At 41.4% G+C, this 18932-nt stretch overlaps 1 protein-coding gene and 1 long non-coding RNA gene across 2 annotated transcripts in view; one reads left to right on the forward strand and one right to left on the reverse strand.

Moving 5' to 3' along the window:
- Positions 1 to 18932, reverse strand: part of afg2a (AAA ATPase AFG2A) — a 78299-nt gene that overhangs the window by 41259 nt on the left and 18108 nt on the right. Inside the window, exons 14-15 of the mRNA XM_088431839.1 lie at positions 18229 to 18308; positions 15194 to 15311 (exon numbers count right to left, since the gene is read on the reverse strand). Of these exons, the coding sequence (XP_088287965.1) occupies positions 15194 to 15311; positions 18229 to 18308 (198 nt within the window). The remainder of the gene's footprint in view (positions 1 to 15193; positions 15312 to 18228; positions 18309 to 18932) is intronic.
- Positions 7117 to 18579, forward strand: LOC148413432 (uncharacterized). Its single transcript, XR_015867651.1, has 5 exons — positions 7117 to 7256; positions 12689 to 12877; positions 17235 to 17307; positions 18003 to 18177; positions 18249 to 18579. It is a non-coding gene; the product is annotated as an uncharacterized LOC148413432 (long non-coding RNA).

Below are 18932 nucleotides of genomic sequence, written 5' to 3' on the forward strand. Positions count from 1 at the left end.
CACGTGTGTGTCACGCAGCACATTCCTTTTCCAGACTTAACATACAGGATGTGGGACTTTGGGCAAAAAAAATCAAAAATACCCTTACAAGGCTCATAATATGACTACACTTTTTGAGGAGCGATTTTGTGAATCATTCGCTTGATTTGAGGAGCAATTTTCAACATTTGAGGAGCAATTTTCAAAATTTGTGTGTTTTTTTTTTCTGCGGGTTCTTCCCAGGGACTGAAGCAACAGATATTATCATCACTATTATTATTATGGTTAATTTTATATTGATTAATCTAGTTTTTAGTTTTTTTCTGACCGCATTTGAATGCACCATACGTCTCTTCCTCACAAGGTGTACAGCTGATGTATAAGGGTGTGACTGAGTGAAGTAGTCTTTTCAACTGTAGTTGTGTTTACTGTCATCGAGTTGACAAAGTGGAGCAGCGAGATGAGCATTTGAGTATGTGGCTCTCATTAAGGTTGTTATACAACAGCGTGAAAAGGAGACTCGCCAAGAAATGTTAGGTAATAACCGGGCAAACACAAAGAACGGCGAATAGAATCAGGAAGGGTGGCTTTATAACAAAACCGGCTTGTGTAAAAGAGAAGAAGAGCGTAAGGAATAACACAAAATAAAGAATTGATTTCTAATTTCTGATTTACTGATGACAACGAGTATTGGCATAAAACTTGCGAGTTTTCACCTCCTACAGAAACTGCGAACATTTCCCTTGACCCCTGAAAACCACTGTTAGCCAGTCTATGGCGTTTTGCACTGTTTGTTAGCATCGAGCTAAGTATGTTTTACATTTACTTAGGTCATCATGGATATCTTTTTGAAACAACCCAAGAACTGATTTGATTGATAAAAAGAACACAAGCAAAAACTAGCATAACGCGTCTGAATTTTTGGGGGTTAACATCTGACGGCAACGAATATTGGCATAAAACTTAACGAAATGCAAAATCTTGCGAGTTTTCACCTCCTACAGAAACTGCTAAAATTTCCCTTGACCCCTGAAAACCACTGTTAGCCAGTCTATGGCGTTTTGCAGTGTTTGTTAGCATCGAGCTAAGTATGTTTTACATTTACTTGGGTCATCATGGATATCTTTTTGAAACAACCCAAGAACTGATTTGATTGATAAAAAGAACACAAGCAAAAACTAGCATAACGCGTCTGAATTTTCAAATCCTTTGTGCAAACTCGCTGGAAACAGCCATTGAATCATTAGGATAGCCATTTTTTTTCAAATTATAATGATTAATATTGCTAGTGCATATGAATTAGCGTAACAAGAAGGGGGAAAGGGAGGGCGCAAAAGCGCAAGCTCCCACACAAGGCAGATGTCGCGGAATGCGGGCTGGCACGGCCGAGCCAAGCTCTTCAATTATTGCTGATGAAAACAAAATGGCTGCAGTCGGCCGGGCACGCAGCTTCTAATTAGTGGCTTCCGTCTTCCTAATTGCTTTCTCCGCGTCGCCCCCTCGTTCGGGGATCGGACCAATTTAGCGCGCTTTGTTTATCTTTGACAGAAACCATATACCATAATCAAGGCGCAAAGTGAAGGTTTTCCACGCAGAGAATAGTCCGGCCGGTCCTTTTTTTAGTTTTTGGACCGTTTCCTGCTTTCAAGGAGGGAATAAATCGGTATTGGCACAGGAATTAACCACAGGAAAAGCCTGTACGCTAACTATATGTTTGAGGACATGCTGTGCGTGCTGGATGGAGGCCGGCCCGCTTTTTTCCTTAATAGCCGTCTTTAAAACATCCCAAGTTGGTTTTCAAGAAGTGTTTTGTTTTTTTCAATGTAGTAAACGCAAGGAATTCTGCCTGCTAAAAGAATACGATCACTCACTCAAACGCCGGCCACTCTCAGAAGTTATAAATGAGCCATTTTGCCTCTGATCTCCACAAGGAAGCCATTTATTTATTTTTATTGCACCCAAAAAAAAAAATACGGAACGATTTCCACGCAACATTATGGAGTGGCTAAAACCTTTCAATGTCATAAAAATCTGCAAAATTATCACAACAGAGGCGTAAAAGAAGAGCTTGTTCCAGAAAGCCCGACAACATCAAATTGTCCCATTTTTTTCGGACTATCTTTTTTCTCGTGATTTGAGCCCTGCGGCTTATTGTCCAGTGCAGCTTATCTGCAGGTTTTGCAATGTGTGTATCTGTTCGAGGTGTAAAAGATGAAATACAACTGAAAAGGTGTGAATCAATGGCTGTACTCAAGTAATAAATAAATAGTATTAAAAATCATAAAAATATTTAGAAATTGAATACGATGTTGTATAAAAGTTTAATTAATAAAAAATGTTGTAAAAATGTCAATTTATCATCATACTGCGTAAACATCTGATGTTACGACATGTGGCCTATCGTCCAGTGTGACAATTTTTTTTGCATTATTTTTTGGTGCAACTCATCTACCGGTGCAGTAGATGGTCACAAAAATACAATACTAAAATAAAGGAATATTTTAGAAAATAACGACAGTCCAATTAATTCATTACAGACATACAAAAATAGAAACAAAAATTGCAATGAAAGAAAGTATGATCGTCTAAAAATGAAAACGATGAATTTGAACGAGTGGAAATTGGTTTTATTGTATTCTGTCTTCCTATTTGGAAAAAAAAACCCTGTATTTCATCTTTTTCTTTTTACTCAATGTGACTTTCCGTAGGATATCTAAATATCAAAATATACGAAAGCCCAAAAGTTAGCATTGGAATAACATTTCCTGTCAAAATTCAAGCCTTTCAAAATACAATCACGTCTTACGAAAACGATTTAGTGTTTGTTTTGTGGCAGCAAAAAAAAGGGGACAAAGAAAGGTGCCGCAAAAACCTTCTCAAACTTATTTTTGAAGGTCGTTCCGTTTAGCCCAAAAGTGTTGAGAATTTAAATAAGGCTTGCATTGCATAAGTCTCGCCGTCCGTTGAACTTTTCCACACAACCGCTTTGAATGAACCGAATTTGTTTTTTTGACAAAAATGACACAAAACGAGGAATTTCCGCACAACATGACGGAGGGCCATCAAAGGTGCTGAACCTAATTAGGATCGTTTGGCCCGGGATTGTTATTTCCTCATTTTCCGCGGACATGTGGAAACATTACATACACCAGCGGGCTTTGTATTTAAACAAATCTAATAATTCCGCCCGCAAATGTGTGCTGATATCCTTTTGCAAGGCGAAAACACATGTTCTTTGCGTGCTGGTGCGCTGCTACTACAACAAACAAAAAGTGAGCGCGCGGCCCTGAATAAACAACGCAAATCCGCTTCTCCCATCCCACCCTTTGGACCACAACATCGTTCTTCCTGCAAAGGTGACATTAAAACGCTATCATGAGAGGATTTACTCATATTTATAACGCGCGACAAATGCTAAGTGCGTGTGGTCTGCTAGGAGACCGAAGGTAAAAAAAAAATGTATATTTCCTCCAAGTCAAAGAAAACCGAACACAGCAACAAACAGGAGATTATGGCGTTCAGGTTCTCCTGTATTGATTTAGTACAAAGGCTGATATATCCAAAAGTGCTAGCAAACGCATTCACCTCAACGTAAGGACAATCTAGAGGAGACTATGGGCAGTAGATTGCTCGCAGTAAAGTGGAGAATGTGAAGTATGATGCTAAATTATCTCAAAGTCCAAAAAAAAAAAAAGTGCTAGCAATGCAGAACATGCATTTTATCCAAAAGGAGACTATGGGCAACAGGTTCGCTGCAGGCAAATGGAGAATGTGAAGAATACCTATGACACAGCAACATGGTAGCTCAAGTGGTATTTTGGAGGAGTCCCGAACATGTTTTTTTTTTTTTTAGAAGAAGCACAAAAGGGTCCGAGTGAGCCAACTCCAAACGCAACATTTAGCGCACGCTAACGACGCAGTGATTTAGTGCGGTTCGACGAGAAGGGAGGCAGGCTAGCGAAGCGGCAACCGGATAAGCCGTAAAGATGGCGGAGATATGCACCGGGGAGGAAATGGAGGGATTTGAAGTCTCCTCCATTCTCCTTCTCAATCTCCCTCCCGCTCTCTCGCTCCAGCTCTCTCGGTCTGTTTACAATTAGCATGCCGAGAATGAATCTTCCACGAATGACCGCTCAGCTGGCAGCCCCCCGACTAGTCGGGAACAAGGGAGCTATTAGTGGAGGAGCTGAGGAAGGAAGGAAGCGGGGAAAGCCAAAATGGAAGGCCGGCCAGCTCCGAGGCCCGCGGAGAGGGAGGGTGGGGGGTTGGGGTGGGGTGGGGGTGGGATGGGGGGGGAGGTTAGCCACACATCTCCCCGAGGCCATCGCCACAAAGAGGATGAAGAGGTGGAAGATAAAGGAGATTAGTTAGGGGATGTGGCCTGAAGGACAGTGGAGGATTTTAGGACCGGACCTCCCCGTGGCCCTTTGACACCGGAGCACCCCCCCCCCCCCCTTCCACCCTTCAAAGCGTTTTTTTTTTTTCCCTCAACGTATACTCACAAAAGTCTGACATTTGATTACAAGGTATCCACTTGGAGCCTACTTTGGAGCATTTTCATGTCAAGGAACTATGTTCAAGTGAAATGAGGAGCTTCACTTCAAACTGTGCTATGTGAAGGCAGGTTAAGAATTCGTGGTACGAAACGCCCCTGCGGAAAAATATCAATTCGGGATATGATATGATGATGAGTTTGCACCTGTTAGCACCTTAGCAAGTCTTGTTAGCACTTTACAGAATGGGCTGAATGACATCACGCAGGAAGCACTTCGCATGACCGCAAACTAAACTTGCATGCTCGAAATAAGCCGAAAATAAATATTATGGCTCGTGCGGACTTGTAAATGATGCCTAGATCTTAGGAAATGTAAAATAAAAACATAAAACAACCTAAAAATAAACTCTCTCTGCAATCATCACCAACACACAAGCACCACCTCAAGGCAAACATAGGAACTCCATTCATATTGTCAATCGCTACAATTAATGATTAATTCAAAGGGTTTCGGGTTTTTGGGGTTGGAAAATTGTCACTAATGCCAATGTGTATCCGAATAAAACGTATGACAGTTATGCCGAGGGGTAACAATAGCGCAATTTAGCAATCAGTGAATTAATGTTCCAATCAATTTGTTCTTAATTTAAAAGGACAAGAGACTGTTCTTGCCAGAACATCATATAATGTGATTTCTCATTTTCCTGACTGCCGTAAATGACTTGGAGATGTCATATGCAAATATTGAATGCGGCACGAGCTTCAATAAATGCCCCCCCCCCCCCCCTTTTCATGGAACCATTCATCATCGTGAAAAAGGAAATGAAGCGAGGCTTCTGCCAACCCGCAATTTGGGGGGGGGCAAAGAGCTCCGCAGTCTTTCTGTCCCGCTTTGTTGATGTCGTTGTCTCCCGCTCGCTAATTAGCACAATACGTTTTTGGAATTGGAATAAACACAGTAACAGACCACCACAATGTCGATCCGACTTAAGTGTCCGAGTGTTTCTAATTAAGGATCATAAAACAGATATGTTATTAATATGGAGTGGGAATGTTTTTTTTTTTCCATTCCATTTTTTCATTTTGCAAATTACCAAGTCCAGATACATGATGACAAATTGTTACTCCCTTTAACTTGTTTTAGCATATGGCACCTTCATTGGCGAATTAAATTGATTCTTCAACATGCAAAAAAACAAACAAACAAAAAAAACAAACAGTCATGTAAAAACAAATTAAAAAAACATATATATATACATATATATACATATAGTAGAAGACTAAAAAAGTAAAACTGCAATACTAGAAGTCTGATATGCAGAGGATAAAGAATATATGCCTGCATTTATTCTTACAAAATCTGTCTATATGGGTGGCACCGCGACTTGTGTTCAAATATTTCAATCTAAAAAGGTCAAATGTTAATACAATAGTGATGCCAGTGTTGCAAGCATATCTATGCCGTTTCGCAAAGTGTCTCAGCGTTAAGACAGTATATAACTTTCATATGGCCAGTTTACGCGGTTTGGAAAATTCCTGCAGCGAACAACGTCCCACGTTCGGCCTTTCAACAAAAGCGGAAGTGGATCGTGAACAAAACGTCTTTTTTTTACCAAACAGAAGCGGAAAAGGACACAAAGTCGAAACGTTATAACCCACTCGAGACGGCATACTCCTGTTTCACCCCCCCCCGAGCCCGAAAAAAGACCTAAAGCCTTTACATTTGTAAGCAGCCCCTTAATGTGGCGTTGGGGAAGCCTGGAGCGGAGAGACGAGATCGGGGGGCTTGGGCAGGGGATGTTGGGAAGGTACAAAGAGGGTATTATTTGTTGGCCCCGCCAGCTGCTTCTTTTCGCTGTGAGTGCATCCGGATGTGGGCAAAGATGGCTCCTTGTTGTTCAAGAGGCCGGATAGAGAGGTTCATGCATGCTATTGTACCAAATACACTTGTACTTGGGGTTCTCAAACTGAGGTCGGCGGGCCCTGACTTGGGAGGCCCCGCTAAAAAATTCGCATTGAATTATGTTGAAAAATTTAGGAAATAAATGTTTGTGCTTTGCTATTTTCCGCACTAAAAAGCGCCTTCAATAAATTTTAAACCGTTTTCATATGTAAGGAGCACTGCATTATAAGGTGCACGGAATAGAAGCTACATTAGCGGCTGGGGTTGCATTATGCGTCCACTATAAGAGATCGTCAACAAAAAGAAAAATGTCAAACTTTTCAATCAGATATTAAGAATAAAAATATATTGCGGAAAATATCTGAAGAATGAGGAAAAAAAATACCTCTTGATTACTTTAAAAGACTGTTGGGATCAATGCAAAGACCAGGCAAGAGTTTTCAAAGAATGCAATCGCGATTCAATTCAATATTAAACTTCAAATTGCAAACAAAAACCTTCAAATCGAATCTTTTGTTGCCTCAAAAACATTGCGTCTCGTTCTTTCATCTTTTTCCTGTAAAGTTTGCTCCTATTGGCCCGTACCCAGGTATCCTTTGACGAAATTATTCCCCGTAAGGGTTCACCGGACCCCAAAAGTTTGAGAGCCTTTGTCCCACCCCCCATGATGATTTTATTGAGCGGCACCGTGGCAAAGCTAACCTGGAATAAACATTCTTGGGGGCGGAGACAAAAAAAATGTTTGGAGCCTTATTGCAGGAGGGGAGCTGCCTTTCAAGAGAATGAAGGAGATTTCCTGAATGGAGAGCATTCCAAGGACGCCGGTGGTCTCGGCTTGCCAAGAGGCAAGACGACACATGCCGGAGGATTGTCTGCCAGGTAACACAAAGAGCTCTCATTTCCTCCTTTTATAACGCGCGCAGGAACGCATACACGCACCGAAGACAAAATAGGGTCAATCGTTTCATTCGGACATTAAAAAAGATACTTCTGGGTATCCGGGTCTCGAAAAATCACGCAAAATTGCAAGTATCCCAGCGGTGAAATAAGATTCCGTCGTTATCGGTTTACGAGCAGGATAATGCCACGTTTGCGTGCGGTTTCACGCAGAGACACGGCAGACGGAGAACGAGAATATCTGACAGGAGCGGATGATTCATCAAATAATTGACAAAGAATCAAAAAAACAAATTCATAGATCATTCATTTTAGAATCGCAGTCCTGTAATAACATTTAAAAGCATTTAATCAAACGTGCCGATATCTGCGGAAACCATTTTAAAGTCTCGCCTCGTCCCAATTGAGAAAAGCTGAACCGAACCATAACCCACAAAGGAAAATGCTAACGAGCTAAATGCATACAAGGCAGCACTATATCACATGCTAAAGATAAGAGCCGACATTAGCGAGCATGTCATCCACAGTCGTAAGTGGTGTGTCACCGACAGCGACTGCTCTAAACTCAAGCCAAATCGTCCTTCCTCACTACAAAATGTAATACCAACAGCGGCCAGAGGCGGCGCCAAACAGCAAAGATCAAGCCAAACAAAGCACAAATGAATCAAATGTTAAAGGGTCAACTAAATCAGTTCCAAAACATCATTATTCTGTATGCGGCCCATGTGGTCTGGTAGCAGTTGATCCACGGACCCGTACCAGACCCGGACCAGCATTTGGGGACTTATACTTTAGAATTATACATATATTACACATATTAAACATATTGCCAGCGTTGTTTTTGATGCGAAATGTGATTGAGCACAACAAACGTTGAAAAACCGGATCGGTGTGGATTCACATACACACAAATACACACACAGGTGTAAAGTGATCCTAATACAGCTCTTGAAGTTTGATACTAGCCTGGGGATCCTCCATGCTGACACACACACGCACACCTTCCCAGAGATCATCCGTATCCTATGACTTGCTCACAAACACACAAAGATTTTCGGAGCTTTGTTTTGCCCCTGCAGCTTAAGCGCAGCGCAACGCACTTCGCTGCATCCCGACAACGTGACGACTTTGGAAAACTCTGCGAGAGCGCAGATGCTCGCGGTCCATATCGGGGACACGGTGTTCCGCTCGGAGCTATGCCGGAACGTCTATTGACGAGCAGTCTCGCGCAGGACAACGTGTTCCCTTTAAATCCTTGAGGACAGAGACCGAGGAAGTTACGACGCTAGGCCAGGAGAGCGACTAGAAAAACCGCTTGAATCTTGCATGAGGCCCTAAGACTTAAAACCGACTCGGGACTTGAGTTAGCCGGGCAAGATCCTGGCATCTGGAAAATGCCGTCTTACTTTCATTTCCACACGCCACGTTTGTCAAGTTGACACATCAAGACCATATTGAATCGCTAATTAAACACAGTCGTGTATTCAAATGGTGGAACACAAGATTTGTTAGCAGGATTACACAAAAGAAACGTTTCTGATACGTAACACATGAGCCTGGGTCAAATTGACCCAGGATGTTTTTACTACTCCAGAGACTTGATTTAGGTATGATCAATATTTCCGTTAAAAAGGGATAACGCTTTGCTTAGAATGTTTTATTTTTCCTCTCTTTGATAAAGAAACAAAACAAGGGTCAAAAAGACCAAAAGATATTATTTCTGTTTCTGAATTTATGACGCTTTTGGATAATTACGCATGATATGATCCAGAATGTTAGGACCATTCCAGATAAACTAATGCAACACAGGTAAAAATCATGTTTTGTTATTTTGTGAGTGGGTTTCCAATCAAAAAACAGTTTTTTGACACTTTGAATGCATGCACATACCTCCGGGTCATATTGACCCGGAGACATTATTGCTGTTCTCAAGAAATGAATACAAAACGCTGGATTTGTATTATACATATTTCGGAACTGTGTGGGTGACCAAATACGCTCTGGGTCAAAGTAACCCAAAAATTATTATTCTTGTTTCTCGGAAAGGGTTAAAAGCCGTCCGCGTGTTTATACGTTATTGTTGGGATTTAGACAATCTCGGTTTTCATTCTAAACGCCAGGCAATTGCAAAAGGTCACACGAGTTTCTCTCCGACCCGCCATTGATGAAGAAACGGGATGCAAACCCGCGTAGCGGCAATCAGCGATGTGTGCTTTGAATGCAAAGGAGGAATTCAAAGCGCCACTTTAGCTAATATCCGCATATTTACCAAGCTGCCCGCTAATTACACGGCGCCGCAATTGGAGCGTGATTGCAATTAGTCAACGTCCACATTGAGTGGCGGGGGGGGGGGGGGGGGGGGCTGGCTGGCTGGCAGATGTTGGGGTTGCTCACAATCAATGCGCACCTTTATAGGCGAGGAGCGCTTGTTTTTCACTGGTTTTGCTTCGATTTTTCAACCGAGAGAATTACACACTGTGTCTTTAAAACGTAATCCAACTCGGTTTATGGAAATCCCGGAAGCTTAAAGGGGAAGTCCACCCAAAAGTTTCTAACACATAATACTCGTCTTTACATGGCATTCTGACTAATAATTTCTTTGAAAACATGAATTCAGCAAAAAAAATGTATCTCAAGTGAGTGGCCGTTTTGCCACTTGCTGTCGACTGAAGATGACCTCACAGTTGCTCGGTAATGACCAATCACGGCTCACCTTTTCAAGCTTGATTTTCTGACTTGCTGATTTAAGAAACATAATTCACATGTTATCCATTTCAGGGGGCGGCCATTTTGCCACTTTCTGTCGCCTGGGAATGACGTCACAGTTGTTCAGGCCTCGGGTCACAACCAATTATAGTCAAATGCATGAGGCAAAATGGCCGCCCCCTAAGAAGTAGAAAAACAGGTAGATTTTGCTGCTTGATTCCTATTCCACACATACAATATTAATAATAATACATTTTTAAACATAAGGGGCTGCATAAAACATGCTAATCCTTACCGTAAAATTTGTGGCCTAACTTACCTTTGAACAGGTTTAATAATTATTTTAATAAATATAAACGTAAATTGAAATGACCTTTGTAAGCTTCTTTTATTGTTTTTTTTTAGCTCTTGCAACATAAAAGATTTTTCAGTAAAAAGGAATAATAATTTGTAGTTGCCAGAAGAACCTTTGTAGGGCATTTAGGGGGGCAATGAGGAAAAATATCATTTCATGGAAGCCAAAAGGTTTTGAGAAGTTGACATTTGACAAGTTAGGTTTTACAAGTTAGGTTTGGCGCCCTCTGCTGTGCTGTATTGACACTGCAAGACAATGCCTGCTTTTTTTTTTTTAGTTTCACATGAGATTATATTTGACCTTGAGACCCTAATTTGAAATTCCAACCAAATTTCAAAATACTAAGATGATATTGAAACCATGTTTGCAATCCTTAGTTTGGCTTGACGCCCTAAAAAACTAACTTTGTATTAAAAGCCTATTTTGAAAGATTTATCCTGTTTTTGAACCATAATTTGAACATGCAACCACATGCAAAAAAGCACACATAAATAAACAAAGAATCAATTTCTACTGGCCGGTTGTCATGCAAGCTAGTTTGAAGTTTTTTTTCTGTGGCCACGCCCGTATTTCCACTTCCGACCGCGTCTCCGATGCGGCCACATCCACAAGCGACAAAATGATTAATTGGTAGCGCGGCCTTCAATTAAAATCAAATCTCGCGTGCCTGGAATTCCCGCCGATTGCTTCAATATTTGTTTTTGCTTTGAGCGCCAAAAGGCTTGCTGATTTCCAGCAGATGTGGCGTAAACAAGATGAAACGGCACTTTTTTTTTTTTTTGCTTTATCTCTCCAGAAGCGGCCTGTGATTCAACTGCTTTAGTCACAGCGTATATGGTGCGCGCAAAGTACCAAACTGGAAAAATATTCCAAAAGACAAACGATCCACCGGACAACACGGGCGGAAATAGTAATATTTAGTATTTGCGAAGGGATGAATAGGAAATGCGGGCTTATTATTTTGGCAGTTTGGTTTGAAGCGGTCATTGGCTTGAAACCTTAATTCTGGTATAAATTCTAACTTTAAAACCAAACTCGTATCAAACCCTAACCTTTGCCTGACACTCTTAAAACCCTGATTTGAAATTATGTCTTGAAACTGATTTGAAACCATATGGTTGAGTATGAAACCCTAAAAATAACTTGAAACCCTCATTTGAAACCCTAACACTTGCTTGAAACTCATTAAACAATGGTGTGAAAGTCTAATTATGTCTTGAATAGTTTTAAAACCCCCAAACAGGTGTGAAACCTTAACTTTGCTATGAACTCGAACTTTAAACCCAAATTTGAGTATGAAACCCTAAAAATAGCTTGAAACCCTAACACTTGCTTGAAACTCAATAAACAATGGTGTGAAAGCCTAATTATGTCTTGAAACTGATTTGAAACCACATGGTTAGTTTTAAAACCCCCAAACAGATTTGACACCTTAACTTTGCTAAGAACTCGAACTTTAAACCCAAACTTGAGTATGAAACCCTAAAAATTGCTTGAAACCCTCATTTGAAACCCTAACACTTGCTTGAAACACATTAAACACTGGTGTGAAAGCCTAATTATGTCTTGAAACTGGTTTGACACCATACGGCTTGTTTGAACGCCCCATAATTGTCTTGAGACCTTAATTCTGGTATAAATTCTAACTTTAAAACCAAACTCGTTTGAAACCCTAACCTTTGCATGACACTCCTAAAACCCTGATTTGAAATTATGTCTTGAAACTGATTTGAAACCACATGGTTAGTTTTAAAACCCCCAAACGGGTTTGAAACCTTAACTTTGCTATGAACTCAAACTTTAAACTCAAACTTACGTGTGAAACTCTAAAAATAGCTTGAAACCCTCGTTTGAAACCCTAACACTTGCTTGAAACTCATTAAACACTGGTGTGAACGCCTAATTATGTCTTGAAACTGGTTTGACACCACACGGCTTGTTTGAACGCCCCATAATTGTCTTGAAACCTTAATTCTGGTATAAACTGCAACATTAAAGCCAAACTCTTGCATGAAATGGCTTGAAGCCCTCACGCTTGCTCCAAAGTCATCTTGAAAGCCTTCTTGAAATTGAATACGATGTCTTGAAAACTCTAAAGCCGGCTTTAAATCCCGAGGGAGCCCCTCGCACCGTCTCCAAAGCCCAACCCCGATTGAATGCTCTACCTTAAAGTCCCTACCGTCCGTGCGCAAACGGACTTCCTCCCCTAATCATGCGAGCATTCATCATCATTACAAAGAATGGACTTGTCTTGAGTGACGGCCAACAGGTCTGCTCTGTGCGCAGTGGAATCAATGCACTTTCCCTCCACTTGTTTCCACTTCCTGCCCCCCCACCCGCCCCACTCAAACAGCTGAGGCCCCCCGAGAGCCGCCTCTCCACCACCAACAGCTGACAATGACTGCATTGACTTGCATTGGCTTTCCCCATTCATCTTCATTGCGCCCCGTCATATCCTGCCAATTTCATCGGAATGACCGCCCGCCCGTGCCCGCTGCGGTTTGCGTGAGCGAGGCGGAACGAGTGCGCTCCAAGGGTTAAGGTGAGCGTGTTTCACATCCGCATGACTCGCCGTTGGCTCCGTTAACGTTCATTTCAGAAAGATCTGTCTTGCGTTGACAGTTTTCCACCGCGTTGGCTCCGTTAACGTTCATTTCAGAAAGATCTGTCTTGCGTTGACAGTTTTCCACCGCAGCGTAAGTGACCATGCGAGCCCATTTATGAGCAATGCGCTCACGCTCGGGGCGATTGTGTGTGTGTGTGTGTGTGGGGGGGGGGGGGGTCTGAGCTGCCTGGGAGAGCACTTCCTGAGAGGCCCACTCGTGGAGGGGCCATGCATGGGGCTTGCCATCTGTCCAAGGCAGCAACAAAAAGCCTGAGCGTCCTTCTCTCCGTAATTAAGCCCCCCCCCCCCCCCCCCCCCCCCCAAACGCTTGTCAAGGAGAAAGAAGCTGCTGTCAATCCGCCATTACAAGGATGGCTATATATGATTCAATTCAATATATATACACACACACACAGAAGTAAAAGCAAACTTAAAATATCTCGAGAACCTATTTGTCGAGACAACATTCATGATCCCGCATCAGATGACAGTGGGTTTGGGCGCCATTCATTCCCGTATTTAACACAGGGCATTTTCTTGATCCTTCTAACAAATCTGAGTCAGTCCGGAAAGTTTCCACATCAACTCTGTAAAATTGTGAGACTGACTCTGAGAATTTGAGGAGGAAAACTGCTTTTTTTTGTCCGTTTCTTTCCGCCGCCATTTTCACTCTTCTTTCTCTGTGTGATGCAAGCGCACTCCAGGCCAACAATGAGGCTCTCTAAACCTGCTAGGTGAGTAGCCTAGCCAAAGACGGGATGCGTTTTTAGCGCGTGATCGGGAAAAGTCAAAAACAGCGGACAACAACCAAACAATTCTCAACCGGGCTCTTCCACCTTCTCGCTCCCAATGAAACGCTTCCTCCCATCACTCGTACAAATGAATCGGCAATGGCTCGCAGCCAGAGAGCAAAAATAGCCGCGCCGTCTGCCCTTTACCGAGCGTCGGGACGCTTCCTGTGTGCCTTTGACAAGGCCCAGACGCGTCCTTTGATCAGCACTCAGGAAATTTCATTAGGCCCGAGATGGGCGGATAAGAGAGCAAAGGAAGCTTTTTGTGGACCAGATAAAAGAGGAAGGTGGAGATGCGCCTCTCGAGAAGGGTCACCCGTGACAAGAACCGACAAGTCCTACTCATCATCTTCAAGCGACTCAATCAAGATGCTGGACTTGATTGGAAGCCAGGCCGGAAGCAATGTTTTATATCGGCTAAGGGGCCGTTTGTTACTCGCTTAGGTAACTACTCCCGGGTGTATGTGAGAGGATTGCCGGCCGGACATTACGCAATAACGGTGAACGTATTCATATAGCGTATACGTTTGATCATTTTCCATGAATGGATTGTTATTTTTAACCACAGGGTGTCACTAGCCGGGCAAACTTGGGCTGACTTTGAAAGGGTCATAGCGTCGTCTAATATAAAATATTTATTTACTATCCATACGTATATACATATATAAATATTACTTGTTTTTAGTCATCTTCTATTGTTTAGTCATTTTTGTGTTTTGTCCATGGGATAAGCCAGCAAGAAAAAAAATGATCCACAATTTGCCCTTCAAATTAAATCATGCATAAAAAAAAGCTCTACACACAAAAAAAAATTGAATTTGAGCCTTGGATATTGTGTAAGATTTCCTCTTCTCTTAGCTTCATCTACTGAAATAATGGTGTCACCTATGACAATATGCATCTGTGAAAGTTAAGTTGCTTCATGTTCCAATTCATTTGTTTTCAATTTGAAACTTAAAAAGCCTGTTTCTGTCACGGGATTTAGACATATACATATAATATATATATATATATATATATATATATATATATATATATATATATATATATATATATATATATATATACACACACACACACACACACACACACACACACACACACACCACACCACACCATTATTCTGTACACGTACATACACACATTGCATATTGTTCTATTGTGGAGTACCGCGTGTACAAATTTGATGGATCTTTTTTTTTTTTTGTCAACTACCGAACACATTTTGGAATAGCGGCTGTCAGGCGGTGGAAAATTTCTCACGAGAAGCCCACAAAGTCAGGCGAACGTGTCGTCGTATTTCTGGGCGGCCAACAAAGCAATGACAGCATCCCAAAGGGAGAGTGAAGAGAGGCACCTTTAACCTCATCAATCATGTATAACGGTGGCAGGCGGCGGGGGAGGCAAGGAGAGACGGGCCCTTATCAATCACCAGGCAAAGGGGTGCCTGGCGTGTGTTTACCTTATCGATCACGTCCGGCCGGTTGGTGGCGGCCAGCACGGTGACGTTGCCGAGCCGCTCGATGCCGTCCATCTCTGTCAGGAGCTGCGCCAGGACCCTGTCGCCCGCGCCCGACGAGCTGAGGAGGAAAATCGCAGTCAATGACAGCGTGCGATGAATGATGGATGCGAAGCAGCGCAAACGCTAGCTGATTCTACTCAAGGGGAGGCCTGGATTTTGCCTGTGTGTTTACTTCTCTCAACCTTCCAAAAACACAGCGTTTATGCTCATAGTTCAAAAAAGAAATACCTCCTTTTTTTTGTAAACTACGCCACAAATGTTGTTTTTTAAATGATTACTCATACAACTTTCGTTATTTTCTATTTCCGAATAAAGCCATTTATGACTTTAATACTTAGGTGCCTAAAATAATCGTTACTATTGTACTTAAAGTCATTCTTAAACCCCTCTTCAGTCAAACAAACAAAAATGTTTTTTGCGATTGAATCCGTTAATAGGCTACTTCATAATACTTTATTTATACCCGTGTGTTACGTTTATTTCTCTGTAATAGTAAGGACATCCTGGGTCAATTTGACCCGGGGTCATGTGTTATCATCCTAAATTTTTTTATATAATTTTTGAGTGTACTCCTGCTAACCTACAAATTTTGTACATTTTTTTCTTAGGTCATTTAAAATTAGAATTATCCAGAGTGTCTGATGACTCTTATTGTTACAAATGAATCTTTCTAAAACTGATTATCCAAACGATTATTGAAACAAACAATCGGATAAACAAAGGTTGAACGTGAGTTGGTACAAGGATATTTTTAGACCCCAATAATTACTTACCCGGCTTGGTCGATTTTCTTTTTTATTTTTTTCTTTATTCCCAGTTCTTGTGCTGACTCTCATTCAAAGTGATTCTGAATACAGTTGAACAAGCTTGGACTTTAAAAAAATAAAAATAATATGTATATATAAACCCACACACACGCACATATTTATTCGTATATAGTAGTGCATATTTACTGATATAGTGCATTTCAGACTTTGCCTTTTTTTTTTGCTTTGACTTAAGGCGTTGACTGTGTACATCTGCTTTTGGCAGTTTATTTTACGCAAGTAAGTGACGAGGCCTCTGAAGTGAAGTGATGGAGTGGGTTAGAAGAAGTAAACAAGGTTTGAAACAACAAACGCGGGCTTAAAAGAGCGGCATGATGGATGGATGGTACATGGGGCAAATTCCCTGCAAGAGGAAGTGACATCCATCACCTCTAATTGCTAATATTCATCTTGTAAAACTCACACAGGTCATTTGAAAGCTTTCGTTTGTGCACTATTAACAGCTTCTTTCATAAGAAAAAGGCCAAAATAAACCCGGCAAAAGTTGAGCCGCGCTGCCAATGATGTCATCAAAATACACCAGAACACCATTTTTTTGGACACTTTTGCAGTTTGATGGCTCAAATATTTTTTTTTTAATCCAAATCTTAAATGCATTTCATTTAATGGGTTTCTTATTTTTCAATACAATTTAATTTTTGAAATAATTGTATTCAAGTCAAACAATGATTAAGTTTTGCATTTTCTTTCAAAATGACTTTTAAAAAATTCAAATAGATTTTTTCCCCCCACGTGATACTAGTACGAATACAGAACTCTTGAGTAGTCGCCAATACCGATTCCAAACACCGACACCACCCATAATTATATTGAACACGTTTCCAAAAAACATTATCAGTTCATCTTAGCGAACGACCCATTTATTTCAATATAGCATTTATCGTAGAAATTCATGAAATTTTCCAATCGTTATAGTCGTCATTTATAATTTAAGATCATAAAACGGTTCTGATACTCGTGCCACCGTTGCGATTACCGTTATCTTGAAAATTAGGACAGGCATCGGTCCAATTTCAACTTATCAAATGATGTAAGGTAATTATCGACGGAAAATGCTAAATTAGCAATAGCGGCTCGACTCGGATGCAGTCCCGCGCAATACTTGTCACCTTTGTCTGCTATTCCTTGTGTTTTTTTGACATTCCTCCCCTCAGCTCCATCTGGCCTGCCTCACTCGATTCATCCCACGAGTTTGGACTCGCGGCGGGTCGGCTGACAGATTTACAGGTGCTTCTCATTTTTTTTACGCAGGCGATCGGACGCACACGCGCCGCCAGTCAGACAGAGGTGGTCCGCCTGTGTCAACACTTTTCAAAGTCCCGGGGAGGGGCGGCGCGAGCCACTTTATTGATTAAATGTGGCAGGAAGTGCACGGGCGTAAATAACCTTGGCGGATGAGCGATAAGTCAATGTTCTTTAACGCTGAGGGGCTTTGAGGTGTTCAGACACTTTCCATTATTCCTCTACTTGTATTCTTACTCGTTTATCTACTGGAGTGTTTCTTAACTCGTTTTTCAATGATTTACCCCTCTTTGAGTACTATATACTGTGTGTGTGTGTGTGTATATATATATATATATATATATATATATATATATATATATATATATATATGTGTGTGTGTGTGTGTGTAACTGCAATAAGAAATCATTTTTTTCCCCCACATTTCAGGCACTTTATGCATGGTGATTTTTTTTTTCAGTTTTAGACTAAGCTATAACCAATATAAACAATGTAAAATCATAGTTAAGAGTTGTTGAAAATGGATTTATATAGCTTTTTTCTTATGTTAGCGTTAGGATAGAGTCTTAGGCATATTTTTACAATTTTTATACATAATAGATTTTCTGTTTGATTATGAAGCAGAGAGACGGACGACGTACATTCTAAATTGTCCCTATGTTGATTCTCTTCTTCTTGAGTCATATCCCCGCTGCATTTTTGGCTTCCCTTCGCCCACATCTGCGAGGGACAATGAAGCGTTTGTGCGCCTCCGGTGCGTGTCCCTCTGTCCAGGCAACCCCCTCCCCGCCATCCTATTTCCTCCGCGCCACAGAAGGGCGGCCGCTGTGTCCGAGGACGGCTATGTGACGTTGTGTGCGTTGAACAATACTGTACGCGCGGTGATTATAAATAGCGCGCAGTTACCTTCCTCTTTCGCTGGCCAGGGCGTCGACCTCGTCGAAGAAGACCACGGAAGGAGCCACGGCCCTGGCCTTCCGAAACACCTGCCAGGTGGCCACAATGGGGGAAGAGAGGAGGAAAAGAACATTTGAAAATAGCTCCAAGTATGGACCACGGTGCTCAGCTGGCAACCGCCATAAACAGGAAGCGCATCATTCGATGGCGTCATAATTTGCGTGGGAGCGCATCTGACATCAAGCAGTAAATATGTAAGACCGTGGATGCTAAAAAAATTGCTCATGTTTACGGTCATCGATCGGTGAGTCAAAAAAGCCCAAGCTGAAAATACACGATGAATGAGTGGCTCTCAAACTTTTTTCAATGATGTACCCCGTGTGAATTCTTTTTTTAAGAACCTAGCCAGCGTCAGGCTGGGCCATTTGCCTCAAAATAAATCTCATTGAATCCGTGGAATAAACGCAACAAACCATAAATAAGACACATTAAAAATAAGAAAGATAAAATCATAAACAAATAATAGCACCAGTCTATTTTAGACTGTCCTCAAATCCCAGCACAGAAAAATAAAGTATATATATATATATATATATATATATATATATATATATATATATATATATATATATATATATATATATATATATCGCCCCAAAAAATCTCGATTTGTTCATTATTCTGGATTCTGAACAGTCACGTTTAGACAAAAA

Source organism: Hippichthys cyanospilos, chromosome 13, assembly GCF_059441005.1.
Source record: "Hippichthys cyanospilos isolate Australia breed blue-spotted pipefish chromosome 13, RoL_Hcya_1.0, whole genome shotgun sequence".
Classification (NCBI taxonomy): Eukaryota; Metazoa; Chordata; class Actinopteri; order Syngnathiformes; family Syngnathidae; genus Hippichthys; species Hippichthys cyanospilos.